We start from the raw sequence: 22,678 nt of genomic DNA, 5'->3' as shown, positions 1-22,678 counted from the left end.
CTCCTTATTAAAGGTTTGTTTATTACACTCAAAACTCGAATCCGATACTTCTAGTTAAGGGTGAAATAATTCCATCCATCCCACCACGTTCCTTGTACCTTCATAGTATAAAAGTACTATTCTCTCGTCAAAAATAAACTTTATTTTTCGTTGCAAATAAAATTAAGAATGAAGTTTAAAAGAAGAATTCTCTCTCCCTTTCTTTCCTTCCACACAAAAGGAAAAATAAAAGTTGGGTGAAGAAAAAACGAAATATTCCACATGTAGCAGGTTTAATTAATTTATCTCGTGGCAGTCCCATGTACAAAGCATTCCGTGTTAGCAAGTCCCGCGGAAGGGTCTCACCCAAAATGGTGTGATGTAGACAACCTACATAATGCAAGTATTAGTGGTTGCGTCTACAGCTTGAACCCGTAACATATAGGTCACACGGAAATAACTTTACCGTAAGGTTCTCTTCCTTAATGCCTCCTGTGCTTTTCCTATTTATAATGTGTTTCTCTTGTGCGCACTTTTTTTGTCTTGTCTATGCGTTTGATATTAAACACTAAGGGTGTGTTTGGTATGGCGAAAAATATTTTTCAGAAAATATTTTTTAATTTTTCATGTTTGGTTGGTTAAAATATTTAAAAAATATTTTCTCTAAAAAAATAAGTTTCTTAAAATGAGAAAAATGATTTTCCTACAGAAAGTAGAGAAAACAAGTCATATAATAGTAACATTCCAAGTTCATTGTCTCCTCCCAACCCACCCAATGCCCCCAACCCCTACACCTCGACCATCCCACCCTTGCTACTCCTAGCCCCACTGCCCACTCCATCCCACTCCCCTTGCTTGTGATATTCTTTTTTTTTTCTGTACTTACTATAACACTAGAAAATAAGTAAGAAATTCACATATCTATAAAATATTTTCTAGAAAAATCTTTTTTTTCTTTGTACCAAACACCCCCTAAAAGTGATTATAAGTCAAAGTGCTTATAATCATTTATTAACACTCTTAAAAAATTGACCAACCCTACTATTTTTTCCCTAATATATTTTGTGATACTTGAAATATCCTTTTCAAAACAAAATTCTTAACTTTCTTTCCTTCCAATTGCGTCACGATTTGTCATTTTTCAAGTGAAAAAATATACTTTAAAATTTATATTTTTTTAACGATGTTCTAGTCATTTTACCTTTTTGCCATACACACGATTAACTTTTATTAGCAGTTTCAATACTTTTATTCAAACATGAATAATTGTGTATTTAATTAGTTTCAGCTATTTGCCATTCACACGATTAACTTTTATTAGCAGTTTCAATACTTTTATTCAAACATGAATAATTGTATATTTAATTAGTTTCAGCACCTAAAAGTGTTTTCAACACTTATGCTATATATCCATTACTTTTAATCAAATTAACCCAAACGACAGGCTCAACATCAGTGGTGGAGTTAGTGTACTAAGTACGGGTTCGGATGAACACAATACCTTTTTCTTAGACCTTGTATTTGCATATGAAAATTCATTATAAACATGTAATTGCAAAACCAGTAATATTCAAGACGAGCTATAAGCTCCGTGGCAAATTCAAAACCCATAAACTTTAAATTTCGGCTTCACCCTTGAGTCAACATAATATGAACAGAATATATACAGATCTAGATTCTTTAAGTATCAGCGTCGGTGGATAATAAGAGCTCGTTTGGCTTAGCTTATAAGTTGCTGAAAACGTTTTTAATTTTTTTAAGTGTTTAACTGCCAACTTATAAGCTATTTTGTGCTTAAAATAAGCCCAAAAAAATAATTGGGCCTATTTAAGCCCATCCAAATAGGCTCTATATTCAACCATGTGGAAATCAGTTTATAGCTAGTAAAGATATTTATAAACCTTAACCAAAAAAAAAAATTAGAAACTTCCTAACAGATAAGACTTCAGGTCCTTGTCTGTACCTACCAATAAATATATTTGAAGAGTATTTAAAGACATGCAATCTGAGAATAATCTAAAAGTTCCAATGGCTTCTTCTTTCTCTCAACTTACTATAATTTACTTTTTTGCATGCAATCTTTTAATATTGCTAGCTTCTGCTAGAACTTGTACAAGTTGTTACACATCTATGTTTGGATTTGGTGATTCACTTACTGATGCTGGAAACTTAGCGCACCTCTATCCACCTGATAGAAAACCACACATGTATTTTCCTCCCTATGGAAAAACATACTTCAATCGTCCCACTGGTCGTTGCTCTGATGGTCGTCTTGTCATAGATCTCATTGGTGGGTATTGTATTTAATTTTCTTTTTTCTATTTTCCTTACGTCCTTATGGATACTTTTTCTTTTTTTGGTTTTCCATCCGGTGTCTGATGTTTGCATTGGGCCCGACTTAATCTGAATTCGCGCTGAAAAGTATTGGGGGGACGCTTTTCCCTAACAAAGGCGACTGCGTACCCAGAAGGATTCGAACCCGAGACCTCTAATTAAGGATGAAAGAGTACTTGTTACTTTACCACAATCCTTGTTGGTCGTTGGGTACTTTTCCCAACCCTCTTTTCCTTAGCATACGTTATCTTAAAATGGGCAATTCTGCGAATTGCCCTTCTTTTGGGGTGGTCTTTAAATTTTGCCCCTCATATTTGAAATCTTTAAATTTTGCCCTTCGCTAAATCCTATGAGTTTCAGGTTCGAACCTCCACACAGTCAAAACTTTTTAAAAAAATCGCAAGACAGAGTTTAAATTTCGCTATGCCCTCATCAGCATACACTTGTGAAGGAATTAGCAAAGTTATGCTGGACCCGGCATACTTATGCCTTATGGGCAGACTTGGCATAAGTATGCCGGTTCCGACATAACTTTGATAATTCCTTCACAAGTTTATGCCGGATCCGGCATAAAAGTTTGCCCATTAAAAGTATGCCCCCATCGGCATAAACTTGTTCAGGAATTACCAAACTTATGCCGATAGGGGCATACTTATGCCTTATGGGCAAACTTTGCCTTGAAGCATATATATGTATTTGTTTTTTAACTTTTCAAGGTAAACCTTTAGTAATGCCTTAACTAAAAGTGTGCCCATAAAACATAACTAAAAGTATGCCCTATAAGGCGTAAGTTTTCCTTAAGGCATAACTAAAAGTTTGTCTTATAAGACAAAGTTTAAATTTTGAAGTTTGCCCATTAAAAGTATGCCCCCATCGGCATAAACTTGTTCAGGAATTACCAAACTTATGCCGATGGGGGCATACTTATGCCTTATGGGCAAACTTTGCCTTGAAGCATATATATGTATTTGTTTTTAACTTTTCAAGGTAAACCTTTAGTAATGCCTTAAATAAAAGTGTGCCCATAAAACATAACTAAAAGTATGCCCCATAAGGCGTAAGTTTTCCTTAAGGCCTAACTAAAAGTTTGCTTTACAAGGCAAAGTTTAAATTTTGTATGCCCCCTCCGGCAGACTTTTAGTTATGTTTAACTAAAAGTCTGCCGGAGGGGGCAGACTTTTAGTTATGCCGGATGCGACATAACTTTAACTTTTTCTTAAAGATTGTATGTTGGATCCGGCATACACTCCCCCAGTCCTGCCTTGTGAAATTATTTTTTTATTTTATGCCTGAGCGGGGGTTCGAACCCAGAACTTCATGTATTCGCTCATCTTTTCAAGCAAAGGGCAAAATTTAAAGACCACAAATATGAAGGGTAAAATTTAAAGACCACAAATTTAAGGGGCAAAATTTAAAGACCACCCCAAACGAAGGGCAATCCGTGCAAAAAAATGTCTTAAAATATCACAATGATTGACTGTGGCTGACCCAGAATTTGAAGTAATGGGTGTTTGATAACATGTAGCGCACATAGGCATATGTGTGACATATAATTAACGCATTCAACTAATTAAATAAAATATACTTTTGGACACAAAGCATAAATATGTAAGTAAAAAAGATCACCAAAATCTCAAAAAGAATTAAATTTTGGACTGATAATTTGAAATGTGTAATGGGTTTCCATGGTAAGATCTAAAGGTTAAAGCCATTAATTTAAATTTTAAATTCGACTCCTTTAATGCACAGTCGCTACAACTACCAAGTGTAAATGCACAACCAATTGAAACTGATGTTAAAAATATTTAATATGTAAACTCTAATAAATATTATAAGTATCTTTAAAAATTATCACTCTATTCACAATTATTCCCGGTGTTTTCATATTTTTTAAAACGATGTATGATAGATCAATGCTTACACCAAGTTTATTTCCAAAATTTATGTTTTCAACATAAAATTGTATATTTTGATTTATCTACACAAATGAACAAAATAAAATATTTACAGAAAATAAAAATGAAAAAAAGAAGAAAAAAGAAAATAGAGGAAAAGCAAATTTTAACCAAAAAAAGAAAGAAGATGAAACAACAACTACGACATATCCAATATAATTCTACAAGTGGGGTCTGGGGAGACTCTCACTCATGAATTTACTTTTGGATTGAGTTAAGTTAATTCTCTTAATATTGTATTAGAGTGAGATATTTTTATTTGTATGTGTCAATTTTCTTAATAATAATATATCTCTCTCATTCTCTCTGTATAAAAATGTGCACATTCACACTGTTAGATCTGTGTCGGGTTATAACGCATGTAACAATGTAATACTGGACTAATAATCCATGAATTATTAAGCGCATATTTTGACGAATGTTTGGTTCATGGCATAAAACGAGATATATTACTGCTATATATAAGGGACAATAAAAGGGCTTTTGTAGTCCTCACAAAACTTTCCCAAAAAATGTCAAACTTTTCAATTAATTACTTCTAGGTCTTGATCTTATTTTTTAAAGTCAAATTTATTTTTTGTTCTTATGGTCTACTTTTTAAAAGCTGTCGAACAATCTGCCTTATTTACCCGTTTTCTATCTGGTATCCGGTACCTGCATTGGAGCTCGCCTAATTAAGATTCGCGTCACATAGGGCCCAATCGGGGGAAGCGCTCCCTACCCAGGATTTTTTCATACCCAAGCTCGAACCCGAGACCCCTGTTTAAGGGAGGAACAGCCCCATCCGCTGCACTTTATTTTCCCTGTTGCTTTCTTCTATTGATCTTATCTATTAACCTAAAAAATAGTCATTTCTTCGCTAGATATTCTTGCTTATTGTTGCTCTTTGTTTTCTTCTTTTTCATTTGTTGCTTATTATAGATTTTTACATGTAAGCATTTCTTTTACTTTATATTTGTATTATGAAATTTGAGAATTTCTGAAAATTCTTTGACTCATATGTAGGCATTTCTTTTACTTTGTATTTATACTTTAATGAGCTCATATGTGTTTACCAAGATTAGTACAAAAATGATTTTCAAATAGTTTTAAAAATTATTAAATGATGCCATATTGTTGAAAATGAAGACAATATTATTAGTCAAGATCGGGTTATATTAGGGCGGAATTAGAGTGTCAGCTACCGATTTGATCGGATTCGGTAGCACTTTGGTTCAAATTCTGTATTTGTCTTAAAAGTTCATTAAATATGTATAAATTATTAATTTAGAACTAAATAACTTAAAAAATTAGGATTCGAAACTCATAAATTTCAAATTATGGCTCCGCATCTAATTTGAAGTAATTAATTTCATCAAAATGAAAGTTAAGATATTAAAGGAGTGAAATGAAAGTTTTGCTATTACATATTGAAAATATACTTATTTGAAGTTTAATTATTACCAACATAAATTATATTTCTTTAATTAAAATGTTATTTTTTATATCTGGAGTTGGGCCCGGGCTTAGCACGGGCCTCGTGAAACTAGTTATCTTTAAAAATAGCCAAAGCTCTTTAGAAAAAAGGTGAATGATTGAATTATTAATATTATAATACATATTCAGATAAGTTTAATTATTACCAATATAAATTATATTTTTTTAATTAAAATATTACTTTTTATATCTGGAGTTGGGCACGGGCCTCGTGAAACTAGTGGTGTATATACTTGAAAATATGCGTGTGTTTGGTTTTAGTTAGATAAAATTTTGTATACAACTTTACCCTATTACTAAAAGTAAAATAAGAAAAAAGAAAGATATGATAATTGAGATATTTTAATTTATTCAAAGATTGTTAATCTAAATATTAGAGTCACTTATTGAATCTGGAATAAAATAATATTCGAATTATGGTATAGAATAATTTCGATGTTGCTAATACCGGAAACATAAATTTAAGCAAATGCCAGTCCAAACTTTATAGTGGGATAATTTTTATAATCTCGGTAACCAAATATAAGTGTTTAAAATAATCAATGTCTAAATTATACTCCCTCCGAATCCAAAAGAGTGTCCACTTACCCTTTTAAAAAAAATAGAGTGTCTTCTTGCCAAATCAAGAAACAATTAACCTTATTCTTCCAAAATTGCCCTTATTAAGTGTTAAGTGATCAAATCTCAATATCTATTAAATTAGGGGTAGTTTAGTCAAATTACCTATTTTTGCCTAGGAATTAGTATTTTTTTAAGGTGTATGCAAATGGCTAAGTGGACACTCTTTTTTAGCCGGAGGGAGTATTAATTTAAGTTATACTTATATATTATCAGCTATAATTTTTTTTCCACACCATTACGTCACCTTATAGCAGGTAATCTATCTTAGTTTCAAGATTAATAAAATCTCATATTTTAAGAAAGCTTATCTGTAGATTTGAACGACGACGGTATAAAATATTCTACTGATGGTATATATAACTTAAATTCAAATTATATATTATATGGAACAACACTTGGTCAGTTCATTTGACCTTTAATTTGTATATTTGTGATATTGCAGCACAACATTATGGACTTCCACTTCCTCCACCTTCATTTGATGCAAGAGATGGAAGAAATATTCAAGCTGGAATAAACTTTGCAGTGGTTGGATCAAGAGCCATGGATCCACAATTCTATGAAAAGAGAGGAATTTATGATAAAGTAACAAATGTTTCTATGTGGGACCAATTGGAGTGGTTCAAACAAATGCTCCCACATTTATGTCATAATCCTTCAGGTGGATTTCATACCCTAATATATAGTTTAATAGCTTTATTGAGGTTAATTCCCACAATTAACGGTGATATTTTTTAATCGGTTAACTTATTTACGTAATGGGCTCCTGAAAATATGTGGAGAAACGTTTTTTTTTTTTTAAAATGAGCCCGAAGTGTCTAATATGAAACATTTTATCATGTATTTTAAAAAATTCGAGTACTGTTTAAATAAAACTTACCGATAAATTTAAGGGCTATCGATGTATTCCTCTTTCATTTAAAAAATTAATCCAACTCATCTACTTCCTCAATGATAGGAAAGACATATAAAACTAGAAGATATGATTTTTCCATGTGAGCTTTTCCCATTATCCATTTCCAATTCTCTCATCAAACCCTTTTACAAGAAAGCTTGTCTTTGGTTCTTTAGAGAATCATGATATTGTGATCAGTGGCGGATCTAGGATTTTCACTCAGGGGGTTCGAAAAAAATAACAAAAGCTAAATATAAAAAATAATGTTGTTGATGGGAATCGAACTTGAAATGCCAGAGACAATTTTGAACACCCTGGATCGCTTGAGCTAATCATTTGCATTTAGTCAGGGTGTTCATATATGTACATAAATACAAAAAATCTACTCTACATATACGCTGTACCTCTAGATCCACCCCTGATTGTGATCGGTTAAAACATTTTAGAAAAATTTTGCTCAAAAAATAAGTTTCTTAAAAGTTAAAAGTTATGAAAATGATTTTTCTGTTAGGGGTAAGAAAACAAGTTTCATAAGTAGTATTCCATGCTAATTCTCTGCTTCCCATCCCACCCCTAAACCCCTCATCCTGGCCTCACACTTAGACCCCTAACCCCCCTCTACCACCTAGATGGGCGGAGATACGGTACCGCGAGGGGCATCCGAACCCCCATCGTCGAAACATTTCTCTATATACAGGGGTAAAATTACTTTTTATGTGTACATAAGAGATGTTGGATTTCCTTAGATTCTTTATGTTTATTTCGTTATATTTTGAATCGCTTAGTGAAAATACTACTACCACTCCCAATACCACCCACCTCCAACCCTGCCCTTGCTCCACCTCGATCCCCCCCCCCCCCCCCCCCCCCCCCTAGCTTTCACCCTTATAATGTTTGATTATATTATATATAAATTTAGGATAATATTTGTGCTTATCAAACTAACCAATTCTTTTGGAAGAAATTGGAAATTTTTCACAACAATTATACCTATTCTTTGGGTTCTTTTTGACAGGTTGCAAAAAGTTTTTAGAGAGCTCCTTATTTCTTCTTGGGGAATTTGGAGGCAATGATTATACGCATTCACTTCTTTCAGGCAAAAATTTAAATGACATTCTACCTATTATTCCATTAGTTGCCCAATCTATTGCCTCAGGTGCTCATGTAAGTGTCTAGCTCCTTAATGATCTTTTTTTTTTTTTTTTTTTTTTGCAATAAAATGTAAATATTACCATACCAGCAAAATTTAATACACCTAAAGAGCACCGGCACTCTCAACCACCATTGTCATGGGTGGTAAGCAGAATCCTGCCTCAGCTACTAGTTACAATTTTGTCTATAAAACCAGTACACTTCCTAGCTACTTTGTGTCCTCTAAACATGTTTACTCTCTCTATAACTGTTGATTTTATCTGTTGACCTATAAAATCTGTATTTACATGCTGTCCTTTGAAGAGCTTCCCATTCCTAGCCTGCCATATATGATATAACACAGCTCCATATCCAGCATTCACAGCTTCTCTTTTGAACTTGGTTCAGTGTTTATGTTTGAACTTCTTCAGAACTAGTTGGATTCTGTCCAATGGTACTTTGATCCCCAGCCATGTCTGAATGCCTTGCCATACTTCTTTTGCCCACACACACTCCACAAACAAATGCATTGCATCCTCTGGCCTATGTACACCACATAACACACACAGGTCATCATCACAATCAATTCCCATTTTGAGCAACCTAGCCCTTGTTAACAGCCTCTGCTTCATTGCTAACCAAACCAGTACTCTGTGCTTTGGAACCAATACTTTAGTCCATATCAACTCAGCTTCTTCTAGCTTTGGTCTATCTGCCAACAGTACAAGATAACTCTGAGTCAAGGAATATACGCCACTCCTTAATGAGTTTTACTATGATTGAAAATAATTCTTTTTATTTATTTAGTTATCAGAAATGATTTTTTGAGGAAACCCTTTTTTATCAAAAGGGAAAAAATTGACCACCTTAACATTTGGTAGCTAGTCATTTATTTTCACAACTAACTCAACTTTTAATTTTATATAAACCAATCAACACTCAGACGTCCTTATCAATCTTTAATATAAAAAATTTCATCAATACTATATTCGTTTCACTATTATCGATCTCCAATAACTATTTTTTCACCCTCAAACCATGCACAAAAATATTTTTTCAAGAAAACATTTTATCCTTCGTAGCAAAGACGACACGTTGATGGTTAAAAACATATATTTTGACGTTGAAATTATCTTAATCAAGTTAAGCGTCATTTAGTTATACACTTTTTTTTTTAATAGGCATATACTATTAGTAGATTTTATAAAATTCAGCTTAATTAACTTATTCCAAACATAGTCCCTCTTTTGCAATTAAATGTGAATTTTCTTAATTTTTAACTTATTTGTTGATTGCAGAAACTAGTGGAGCTTGGGGCAAAGACAATAATGGTACCAAGTGTGTTACCACTTGGATGTGTTTCATCCTATTTGACATATTTTGAGAGCTGGAATGAAGATGATTATGATGAATTAGGTTGTCTCATTTGGCCAAATGAGTTTGCTTCCTATCATAATGAACTTCTTCAAAAGGAATTACATCGACTTAGAGAGCTTCATCCCCATGTCAATATAATATATGCTGATTATTACAATGCTGCAATGCAACTTTATCGGGCCCCTCGCAGATACGGTAATTTTACTTGTATTTTTTTCTTCTTCTAATATTCAATAATATAATGACACATCCAAAGACAACCAAATCTTGTGTTTCAGGTGGTAAGTAAGTATTCCTTCCATCTTTAATCATACTATAGAAGGTTACTAGCTCAGTCTTATTTTACAGGTTATAACATCCACTAATTATTGATAATACGTTTATTTAAGGTGATTAATTGATAGTGTAAAAGAAATTACACTGTATAAAATTATTAAAGTTAAACTCTTTTTACTTTTCCACCTGTCCCGGAGCCATAGCTACTATAGACTAGGGGCGGAGCCAGGTGGGGACGAAGAAACCTCTTCTGGCAAAAAATTACATTGTATATATAAGGTAAAACTTAATTTTATGTATACATAATAAATGTTGAATTCTCTTAGCTTCTTTGTGTGTTTACTTCTTTATATTATTATATACCCTTTTAGTGAAAATATTGGCTCCGCCATTGCTATCGACCTTTGCCTGATCAACTAATAATGTGGAAGTAGTCAGGGTGAGTATCGTTTAATATTTTTGCAAAATCTTTAAGAAAATCATTAATAACATAATTATAAAAGTTATTTGATCAAATTATCCTTTATCTCTCCTTGAACTTTTTAGATCACTTATGGGAACAAAGGTAATTTTTTTTTTAAAAGTTAATGCTCTATAGGTTTCCCAAAGCAACACTTATTTTGAACCAAATTGAATTATAAAGAAAAGGACAATACTTACTGTGGAACATTTATTATCTTTGACAAACTTCCGAACACTAAGAAGATTAGCGGAAAGATTAGGAACAATTAAAATATCTTTTAAAGAAAAAAATGAAGATGGGGTAGAAATAATACCATGACCCGTATATGAGATTGGAAGTTGAGTGCCATTACCCACAATAACACGATCATTACCATTATAAGGAGAAACTGAAGATAAATTAGTAGCAGTGGGTGTCATATGAGAAGAAGCACCAGTGTCAACAAACCAATGACCGTCATTTGAAGAAGCATAAGATGGTGCTGCGGGATGAGGTTGAGTGTCTGAGAAGAAGGCTCTAGAGTTAAGAGATGGACAGTCACGAGCAGAGTGGTTTGGTTGGAAACAAAGTTGACAATGAATAGAAGCATAGCCGGGAAAGGAAGGAAACGACTGTGGTGGTGGTGGACCTAAAATAGAGGGAGCACGAGGTCCAGGGGTGAAATTATTTGGCGTAAAGGCAGAAGGTTTTGAGTAGCCATTATTATTATGACGTCCTCTGCCCCGTCCGCCATTTGAGTTACGACCTCCATTGTAACCTTTGCCACGGCCTCGACCATAAGAATTGGAAGATTGTTGTTTTGCGACAAAAGCTGTGGTAGAATGATCCCTAGTAGGGGTAGAGATACTTGCCAATTGAGATTCGTGAAGAAAAAGGAGAGATCGAGTTTCAACAAAAGACGGTAGAGGAACACGGGTAGAGATAGATGTACTAACAGACATATACTTAGAAGGGAGTCCGGAGAGGATTTGAAGAACAAGATCTGTGTCAGAAACAGGATTGTCAATAGAGGTTAACGAATCTGCAATCGATTTGAGGCGATGAACATATTCATTAATGGTAAGATCGCCCTTTTTAAGGTTATGAAATTGGACTTTGAGTTGGAGAGTGCGGGAGGAAACTTGATCACGAAACAAGCGCTCTATTTGTAGCCAAGCTTCACGAGAAGTGAGAGTATGATTGGGTTTGATAATAGCTTGAAGAATTTCTTGTGAAATAGTGGCTTGAATCCATGAAAGAACAATAGCATCAAGTTGAACCCATTGTGGAAAGGCCGGGTTAGTAACGGAGACGCCAGTATCATTAAGAACAGTAGGTGAAGGACAAGGATAACTCCCATCAATGAAACCATAAACTCCATGACCTTTGAATACGGGCAGAAAGAGTTCCCTCCATAGCATATAATTTGTGTAATCAAGAACAGTGGGGATGAGATTTTTAATGTTAGAGAGAGAGATGGCAGAAGAGGAGGAAACTGGAAGGGATGAAGAGGAAACTGGAAGGGATGAAGAATCTGCCATCACACTAGATGTGGAAGAGCTAGATGTTGATGAAGAGGTTGCCGAGGTTGCCATGGCTCTTAGAGGAGAATCACGGAGAGAAAAAAACCTAAGCAATCTGATACCATGTAACAAAGTATGATTCTTAATGATATTGTGAACAGCGTACAAGATATATATAGATTGTACAATGATGTGTAAAGACTACTCTACCCTTACAAACAATTTATACAAATATATTTATCACAAGTAACTCTTTATGAAAACGTATTGGCACTAGATATTTTGCATTAATTTATATCAACTTACCATGACGAATTAATGTGCTAAGAATATATATTAATAAGGCATAATTAAACGTCAGAAGAAAATGTGCAAATACATATTATACATTTATTTATTCAATATAAAAATTCAATGCGAGTAAGTTTTTACCCCAGTTCTCAATCATCAATTTGTGCTACAAATACATAAGTTTTTAAGCTTGAGGTATTTTTTTGCAGGATTTTTGGAGGGTGCACTTGTAGCATGTTGTGGAGGTGGAGGTCCATATAATTTCAATATTTTTGCCCAATGTGGCATTTTTCCAGCAACAAGTTGTGAGGATCCTAACCAATATGTTAATTGGGATGGATATCATTTGACTGAGGCTGCTTATCGATGGATGACAAAAAGTTTATTGGAAGGCCCATTCACCTATCCTCCTATCAAAAATTTGTGTCCTTTTGGTATTAATGAGGCCCAAGTTACCCAAATTTAGAAAGCCCAAAATAGAACCCTTCAAAATATGAAGCGATCTTTATACAATTAGCCGGTCAGATTTACTGTTTGCCTTTATCCGGTGGCTATATTTAATTCTAGGAATTGGGTGACAACTATTTAAATTAATTCTTCAAATATTAAAGGCAGGAAAAGGAATGCATTCTTTTAGATTAGCCAAGTGGACTCCATTTTTTATTTAGAAGAATATAGTGAATAAATTTGTTATAAAAATTCAGTTAGTTCCTATTTTTTCTTTTGTTTGGTATTGTAATTTTTAGTTCTTCAAAGTGGGATTTCATTTGTTTTTGTTGGTAGGAATTTAATGGTAAATATAATAGCTATATGTATGTGATTTGGTTTGTGCCTTAAACTCTATTATCATTTGAATTATGTTTATTTTCTTCTATTTCAATAAAGTGGTAACCGGGGGGGGGGGTTGAAGTTCGAGACGAAAAATGTACTACTTCTATTATTTTTCTTTCTATTGAACGAGACATAAAAAGTATAGGAAAATTGTCCAAATTTATTCCTGAATTATGCGAAAATTAAATATGCATCCGTTAATAGTTGAAATCATGTGTGCTTTCACTGTTACAAAAATGGCAACAAATGTGTCTTTATTGACAGTGGGAGCATTGATTGCACGTAATTAACATTTAAACAATTTGATTAGCACTTGGGTTGCCATGTCTTCCTTCCCAACTATTAACGGAGGACATATATAGACTATTTCGTTAAGTTTAGGTTACGCAACTTTGACCATTTTTTATTTTTTCCTTTCACTCGCAATCCATATCTTTTCAAAAAATACACAGCCATCTTCTCTCCCAAAAATCCTTCTCCACCGTAAAATCATTCCATAACAAAAAGGAAAACGAAAAGAAAAAGAAAGATATTAACGGGCTAGTAAAAATTTATCTGTGTCGGATCTTTACCTCAAATTAATGAATTCAAGACACATGTCTTGTGCATATATTTTTTTACTCTTAACTATGGTTATGTGGTATACATTTTTGCTATGATTTGTTAATTCTTAATATATAGTATTACTTATTTAATTAGGTGTAAATGTATACTCGATACATGTAAGTATTGTGACGGACTTCCCTTTTATTTTTGATACACCCAAATTACACCTTTAATATTAGGAGTAAGCGGTCGTTGTCAAATATAGAACCCAACAAGATTGGGGTCGAATCCCACTGAGAATACAATGAAGAAATATACTTGTTAAGTGTAATGCTCGACCATTAGTCTATATTTCGAGGGAGAGGAGAGTATAATAGTGATTGGTTTGAAGTTTGTTCATTTATGACGAAGAGTTGTTGTTATAAAGTGTACACTATTGGTAAAGGACTAAGGTTGTGGTTCTAATGGAAAGTAATGCGGTTAGGTATCAAATCAACTTCATTTACACGCGTCGATGTAATAGACCATGGGTTACTACATTCTTGCTAAAAGTCTTCCAACCAAATTAGCAAATTTCATCACTAAGCTTTTCCAAGCCTTAGAATGTTGTATATGAGAATACCCATTTAGTCTCAAATAGTTTTCCTATTCCTAGCTCAAGCTATTAGATGGGTGTAAAACTCCAAATTATTGCTATTAACTCTTTTCCTAACCAACATTTTCTTTTCCAAGCGAAATGTAGGTGACTGGGCACAAATAATGTTTGCAACCATTAAAAGACATTAAAGCTTGAAGAGTTAATAGAAAACATCTTTGACATATGAAGTAATGTAAGAATATGAAACCCATTCACATAACTAACACATTTGGTCCCACAACCTTAGCTCAATTTTGGCTACTCATCTTCATTAAAAGCAAAGCAAGAGAAAAAAGAATATCCATAAAGCTTACAATGATTAAATAGAAGAAGATGACAAAAGGAAGAGAATCTTCTTAAAGGCACCAACAACCAATATTCAATGCTCTTTGCTGTGCTAAAAGACACAATAAAGTGTTGTGTAAGGAATATTCAATATTGTTTCACAAAAACCAAGGACTAGTATTTATAGAAGGAAGACAAAAAGTAAAAAAGTGGGCTTAAATGACGCCTTGCGGACCCAGTATGCGGTCGCATCAAGAGTATGCGACCGCATACTCTGCATAACCTCCGCAGCTTCGATCTTCTGGACAGTCGGTATGCGATCGCAAAACATGTTTGCGGAGTCGCTTTTTCGTCGCATCCTTGTGCATTTAGCTCCACCCACTAGTCATTCTGAGGCTAAGTATGCGACCGCATAACAGAGTTTGCGGTGCTGCATAGTCGTCGCATCCTTGTGCATTTAGCTCCACTCACTGGTTCTTCTGAGGATGAGTATGCGGCCGCATATTAGAGTTTGCGATGTCGTATACTTAATGCATATTCAACTCTTTTCCTTCTTTTTACGCCATTTTGTACTTTTTGTGCCCTGGACTCAAAAATCCTGAAAACGCACAACAACCTAGTAGAAATACAGAAAAATACTTGTAAAGACTCTCAAAAAGGCATAAGTAGTGGATGTACAAAGCCTAAAATCCACGACTTATCAATACCACCAACTTAACCTTTTGCTTGTCCTCAAGCAAACAACTCAAGACTCACGACTTATGACTCGCCAACTGGCCTACGTGAGATGCACATGACTATCGGTTGGTATCAATAAGTAGAAAGCATACGCACTCATTCTATTATATCAACCCCTTCTTGTTATTTCAAAAATGCACTGACCATGACCTTATGACACCCAAACGCTTCACATTGTGTCTAGAGATTACTCTATTTGCATTCACATTCCATTGATTCGCTTGCATGGTTTCATTGCTCATCTAATATTACAACACTTGTGCCTTCACTAGAAAAAAAAGTCCCTTGCGCACAAATAACAATCAACATAGAGGGACAAAAATAGAACACTCACACTCAAAAAGAATCTCACGTATCACAAGTATCAAACCATATGCTTGCCCTTACTTTCTTTCCATACTAATTAAAAAATAATCGATTGTAGATCACAAAGGACTTTTCGGGTTGTAATGACGGCTTTGGGTTGGGTAGGGTACATATTTGGATACAAAAGTGACTTTCCCTTCCTTGAGCACCACATTTGACGTGGTTGGGGCCTTTTCTTTGATTCACCATTATTTCACTCTCTTTTCCACGCTTTTCTCCTTAATCAACTCTTCATATTGCCTTCTTTATTGTCAGCCCCTTCTTTGCACTTATTGGAATGATATATATATATATATATATATATATATATATATATATATGTATGTATGTATGTACTTTTATTTATTCGTGCAAGGGCAACCTCTTAAATTCTTTCAACGACCAATCCACCTCTCATTTCCATCAACCTCACTCTCATGGCCTCTCACCCCCAACTTAGGCTAAAAGCCTATGTTGGGCTTTAGAGTTCAAGGAAGGATGGGTTCAAAAGAGATACAAGAAGTGGTATGGCTTATAACATGGCAATAAGAAAGAGTTTTAAAGGCTCAAAAGGGGTAACTAGTGATACATATATCCACAAGGTGTTCCATAAGGAAATTCAAAGATTGCCTAAGATCATTTCTTCAATCGATCATTCAAGATTAGCTTAGATAGACAAACCGGGTAAGTTCTAGTTGACACAAGCAATCACACAATTTTATTACAAGACGTCACCGCTCATGGCACATGCATTGTTCAAAATGAGTCAATAGGTTTTAAGACAAGCTCAATTCATGCAATTCCCAAATGAATAATCAAGAGTCACAAGATGAAGCATATGTTGTCACAATCATCATTTTCCATTAAAGCTCACAATTTTTGGAAAGAGTATGCAATATCGTGTAATACTCTAACTGTATTGATACCAAACAATTCATGCTCACATCCAGACCATACAAGGCTTAGTTCCCTTAAGAAAGCGCCCAAATATCTATCATTGGGACAAGCCGACTTAAAACTACCTAAAAATACCGAGTTCGAAAGACCATTAGCATCCGTAGGAAAAGAACCACGGCTAAGAAAAGCCAAGAATATAGCTAATACCAAACAACAAACAAAAACGAAACATGGACAACCAAAATACTTTGACTATTAACAAAATACTAAAACAAAATAAATACATAGACAAAAACAACCAAAGTATCATATGTACATCATCATCCAAAAATATCCACCCACAAAAGACTCAGGCTACCCACCCCCAACTAAAAGCATTGCATTGTCCCTAATGCATCAGATATAATCAAAAAGAGGTGAGAACTCCCTGCGATGAATCAAGCGTCGAGTCGAGCCTCATCAGACGGAGCTATAACAGGCTCGGTGGATGGAGTGTCGGTCCCAATAGTGGTGGTAACCTGTGAAGAGTCTGGGCCCAGGGGCTGTGAAGAAGTCGCTCCATCTGCTAGTGGGACCGTGGTCTCAGTGCCCTGTCCCTGACAGGATATAAGGTCCATGATAGAATGCTCTCTAGCGACCTGTAAATCACGCTCAAGCTCCTCGTCAGTGCGAGCCACATGATGCTCATGCGCATAAGCAGCTGCTAAAGTGGCCTGGAGCACTTCCTCAGAAGCATCAAGAAGGTCCTGAAAGTCTGCCAGCTTCTCATACTCATCATCGCCCACACCCTGCGGATCAGCTGTAGTCCTAGTGTGGTTAGATGAACTCGCCGCGGTCTCTGGCTCTGTCTGTCCTCTCCCGGCCGCCTCATCACCCATCATAACCTCAGCACCCATGGCCTCAAATAATGGAGTACGGGATGCAAAGATGTCTGTCCTCAGCTGTGCGAGATCACCCCTCATACCGCTCATCTGGTCACTATCGCCCGCCTGGATTTTATCCATCCGTTTTTTGAGGTTCACAACCCGATCTTCCAATTGCTTTTGGGACTCAGCCACTGCTTTCCGGATCATTTCCGGAATAGTCTGAATGAACTTAGCAACCTTGGAGTCCACAACGAGCACCGTGCGAGCCATGGTCTAGAAATCAGCCACAGAAGGAGGACTCGTGCCCTGAGGTGGTGGGGCAGTAGTAGTAGGTGGTGGGGTGCCACTAGATGTGAATCCCGCAGTAGTGCTAGTGGAGGCTGCCTCGGAAGCTGTGCCTGGTGGAGTAGGAATGGCAGAAGCGGCAGGCCTCGCAAGGTCCTCTAGCTCGGTAGTCAGATCAACTACCTGAGCTCTCGCTCTTTTCCTCTATCTCTCCAGGTTATCCTCATCCTCAGTTCGTAGAATATCCACAACCCCGGTAGTCTTGCAATCTCTGTCAATCCGGTTGAACACATGCACCTGAAATCGTCGGCACAAAGCAGTAATCAAGCAAGGGAATGGGATGGACCTCGAAGTCTGCCATGCTCTGTCTATAATGTGGTAGTACATGATCCGCCCCACATTGATGTGTACCCCTGTCATGATACACGCTATCAACACCGCCTTTTGACTGCCCACCAATGGCTCATTTTGGGAAGGCCAGAATCTGCTGCTGATGAAGGATAACCAGAATTTTGCCTCAATGTTAAAGGTGGCCTTCGTAATCCCAACCCACGGGTGTATCCACGGGGGAGTGGTATCCGGAGCCGCAATAATCTTAAGGAACCAAGCTCGCTGATCCTCAACTGCATCCTTACGTATCTTCTCCTCATACTCCTGATGAGGTGTGCCATTTGTCCCGAAATATTCTCTGTTGATCCCCTCATGGAATATGGGCACTGTCACCCCCCGAATTGTGCACCCCGGCAGCATTGTCTTCTTCTTTCCCATAGCCGCCCCCAATTTAGCATAGAACTCGTGGACAGTTACTGGCACGAAGTTCCCCGGTGATTCTGTGAAAACCATCCAGTTGCTTGTTTTGAGTTGTTCCAAGATCCATGGGATATTCTTAGCCAACCCCTTCAAACTAATTTGCGTTTTGAGATTGAAAGAACGTTTGTTGTCATAACGTTCTTTCACCCCTGGGTCTTTGAACTGGAGGCCATCTTTGTACTTAATTCGTGCCGCCAGTTGGCGAGCCAATCTTTCACTATCTGATTTAGGCCCTGTAGCGGGGGTGACAGGCTGAGGTCCAGATGGTGTGGATGAGGGACCCCTTGCGGAAACTGATTGCCTTGGTCCCTCGGAGGGCTGCCTCCTCCTTTTATTAAACCTCCCACTGATGTCTGCTAGGTTTTTCTGTGCAAGTGATTTGCCACGCGTCATACTGTACAAGCAACACCTATTAACCAAAAGAAAACGAAAATATTTTTTTGTTTTTTATTAAAGAAAAGCAAAAGAAAGCAGTAAACTATCAACGATGCATTGGAAATGGAAGAAGAGTAGGACTGAAATTTGGGGTTTTGCGGCCGCAAATCGTGAATGCGGCCTCATATCTTGAAAGATGCGGCCGCATACGCAATTTGCGGTCCCGCCAACATGTCGTATTCCATTCATCCTCTCACTGCCATATTTGGGTTCTGAATATACGGCCCAAGATGCGACCATATCTTCCATCTTAACCGCATATTCAGGCCTTTTACCCTTGCCTCTGTGGGCCCAAGATCACAATGCGATGGAGATGCGATGCCGCATACTCAATATGCGATCGTATCTCCATCGTCGTCCCCAACCTTATGCTCTAAACCCCATTTTTCACGATTCAAGCCTAACAACACCCAAATTTTAGTCTTTAAAGCATGATTAACCTACCCCACAAGTCTAACAAACCCTTAACCACCCACAAGTTCAAGAATTAAGCAACAAAAGCAACCCTCCCATTATACACACGATTTCATAGGCAATGGAATCTATTTCAACCAATCAACACACCTACTAAGTTCTAAAAATATGTTATATGCTCTTATCATGATCAATCTACACATTTTCACATTAAAATTGAATTGAGCAAGGCATATCTTAGAGATTAGGAGGGTGAAGGTGTGTGCACAAACCAATGGTCTCAAATTTCAACCAAAGTAAGAATACCAAGAGTTGGGAAGGGGGTTCTGATTAAAAAGGGTCGGTTGAGCGTGATTTACGCTTGAAACCGACGATTTGTGGAAATGGGGGGAGTTGTAACGTTTGAAATTGAGGAGGGAAAGAGAATGAGATGGTGAAAAGACTCTTTTATACTTACATAACTTGCAGTCGCATTCACAGTTTGCGGTCCCGCAAACTCATCGCAAGTTGGATTACCTGACGTATCATTCATTTGTAGATGCGAGTCGACATTTGACCGCATTTGAGGTATATGGAGCCCCTTCAGGCCCGCATATTTGACATTTTTGCACAGCTCACTGCCCAATCATGGGTTAAAGTTTGCGGCCGTAAACTCATGATGCGATCCCGCATGTGGGCCGCAACTTCAGCCTGCTTCAAATTTTTCATTCTTTTCTTGGATATTTCACTCCATTTCTTTGCAACATTGCATCCTACACAATTCAACAAACAAACAAAAAAAAATGTAAAATTAGAAACTTGGGTTTCCTCCTAAGAAGAGTTTAATTTAATGTTGCAGCACGACAGTATCATTCTTTTTGTGGCTCATTGAGGAAGATAACCTCAATAATCTTTGCTTCATTGGGGGATCCCAAGTAGTGCTTCACCCTTTGCCCATTCACCTGATTCTATTGCCACTTGGGTGACTTCAAATGGGCCCGACCACTTTGACTTCAATTTTTTGAGAAACAACCGAAGTCTTGAATTGAACAACAACACATGATCCCCCGGAGTAAACTCGTTTTTCAAAATATTCTTGTCATGATGATGCTTCATGCGGGCCTTGTAGAGGGAAGAGCTCACGTATGCTATAAAACGGAATTCATCCAACTCATTTAGTTGATCCAACCTCAACTTTGAGGCATCACCCCAATCTAGATTCATCTTTTTTAAGGCCCACAATGCCTTATGTTCTGTCACGACCCAACCCCGTAGGCCGTGACTAGTGCCCGAATTGGACACTCATATTGCCTGTTAACTGTAATCATTTATAACTAGCATGTCATGAACTTATTTGTATAAAAAGGCAGGGCGTTATTTTAAAGCTATCACGATTCTGTATGTCATAAGCACCTGTCTCCTGAGGAGTTACCATTTTCAACAACAACATATATTTATATATACGCAAGCCGACAAGGCTGCCATTACACGCAACATTCCAAACATACATACATATGCAAGCCGACAAGGCTGCCATCACGAATGGGTGCGCCCCAAACATAAGTCATGTTCATACAACGCATCATCAACTATACATAGACCCACACAGATGTCCACAGACCTCTAAGAGTAATGACAGTATCATGTGATGGGACAGGGCCCCGCCGTACCCCGAATAAACACATACACATACAGCAAAAGGGAGTTATACCACAAGCTAGGCTCCGGAACAAAGGAGCACTCCAAAGTAGCTGAATAGATATCCTAAGCTGGCGGATCTCCAAAACGAGCGTCTGTACCTGCGGGCATGAACGCAGCCCCCCGAAGAAAGGGGGTCAGTACGGAATATGTACTGAGCATGTAAAACATGAAATGTAGTAATAGACTCATAAGGAGACAAAGTATGTAGGACCCAATGCAACAATCAGAAATTCATAAAACTTGCCTTTGGACATATTTCATCTGTATCATTCTCATATCAATATCGTTATAGAGTTTTGTAATCAAAGCTGCATAATCATTCTGTATATAACATATATATAACGTGCCCCGGCCCTTTAATGAGGGACTCGGTAATTAAAATCATAGCATCATAAACATATACATAGACGTGTCCGGGCCCTTTAATAAGGGACTCGGTAATAGGGAATATGCCCTCCTAGCCACCATCTCCATATCATCATGTCATCATATCATCACATCATCATATCATCATACCATCATATCATATATATATATATAACGTGTCCCGACCCTCTAGTGAGGGACTCGGTGATTAATATAGTAAATATGCGCACGAGAACGTGTCCTGGCCCGGGACTCAGTGAAGGATATAGCGGTAAGCACGAGCAGAATAATAAGCAACCACATATATGCAATTCATCTTTTGGGACTCAATAGATAAGCAGCTAACCAGCTCTAAAGTATTGGGATAATAATCATATCCAATTCTTTTCAACTCTCATTATAAGTTATAGCAAGGAACGTTTCAGCTTTCATGTACATGTATCAATTTCCATGATGTAGTTTTTGAAAGTCAAGTATGCTTATGTTCATGCCATTCTTTTAAGAGTAGGAACTTCTATACATCATTCATTAGTCAATCATGTAGTAGGCTCGTGACAATAGCATTAAGGAAATATAGAATCATAAGTCATGCATGGAACTAGAGAATAGAATTTACCCCAAGGTTCATATCGTTTCATACTTACGTCTAGGACATGCCAAAAGAAAGAAAGAATAGGCTTTACATACCTTTAGCGTTTAGTCGTATTATAACTTGTACTTGCTGCCCAAAAACACTTATCCTATATCAAGATATCAAGAGCTACAATTAGTCTACAAAGGAATTTAATACGTATTTTGACGCTCACAATCCCTTTCTAACATTTAAACGACGTTTCGTTCGCATTCAAACCAACTAGCGCTACAAGCTAACATTGCTAATCGTTCTTTCATATATTAATCCAAACTTGTTTAAACATGACTTAGGGAACTTGGGCAGTCCATACATCATTCAAAACTGTCCCATACACACGGCTAAACAACACACATAACATTTCCATTCTCACTTAGCAATTTTCCAGTTTTAACTTACAACAACAACAACACGTTTAATGACATTACTTTCATGATTCTTGGAACTGTTTTAGCATCATTTCCATTCTTACAACAGCCCACAAATCATTCCAATTTCGACCTGAATCATTGCACTTCACTTTCACTAAACATTCACAACAAGAATCAACACTCAACACATACAAATTCACTTCTAGCACTAAAACAGTCCACTGTTTTGGACTGCTTGTAT

General features: G+C 36.6%; 1 protein-coding gene across 1 annotated transcript; it reads left to right on the top strand.

Moving 5' to 3' along the window:
* The first annotated feature begins 1,962 nt into the window (after positions 1–1,962).
* LOC132630919 (GDSL esterase/lipase At1g28610-like) lies at positions 1,963–13,101 on the top strand. The gene is made up of 5 exons (XM_060346504.1): positions 1,963–2,269; positions 6,808–7,026; positions 8,276–8,424; positions 9,690–9,963; positions 12,510–13,101. The coding sequence occupies exons 1-5, from the start codon at positions 1,978–1,980 to the stop codon at positions 12,764–12,766; spliced, it is 1,191 nt and encodes a 396-aa protein (XP_060202487.1). The 5' UTR covers positions 1,963–1,977; the 3' UTR covers positions 12,767–13,101.
* Positions 13,102–22,678: the final 9,577 nt, after the last annotated feature.

The sequence above is a fragment of the Lycium barbarum genome, chromosome 1 (assembly GCF_019175385.1).
Source record: "Lycium barbarum isolate Lr01 chromosome 1, ASM1917538v2, whole genome shotgun sequence".
Taxonomy (NCBI): Eukaryota; Viridiplantae; Streptophyta; class Magnoliopsida; order Solanales; family Solanaceae; genus Lycium; species Lycium barbarum.
The sequence above is the reverse complement of the archived record's forward strand: the minus strand, read 5'-3'. Positions and strand labels throughout refer to the sequence as shown.

What these genes read in the sequence shown, in the direction of transcription:
- LOC132630919 (XM_060346504.1), top strand. Translation starts at nt 1,978, where the DNA reads ATGCAATCTGAGAATAATCTAAAAGTTCCAATGGCTTCTTCTTTCTCT. An exon ending in CTATTGCCTCAGGTGCTCAT is followed by an intron (nt 8,425 to 9,689) that starts GTAAGTGTCTAG and finishes TGTTGATTGCAG; the next exon opens with AAACTAGTGGAGCTTGGGGC. An exon ending in TCGGGCCCCTCGCAGATACG is followed by an intron (nt 9,964 to 12,509) that starts GTAATTTTACTT and finishes ATTTTTTTGCAG; the next exon opens with GATTTTTGGAGGGTGCACTT.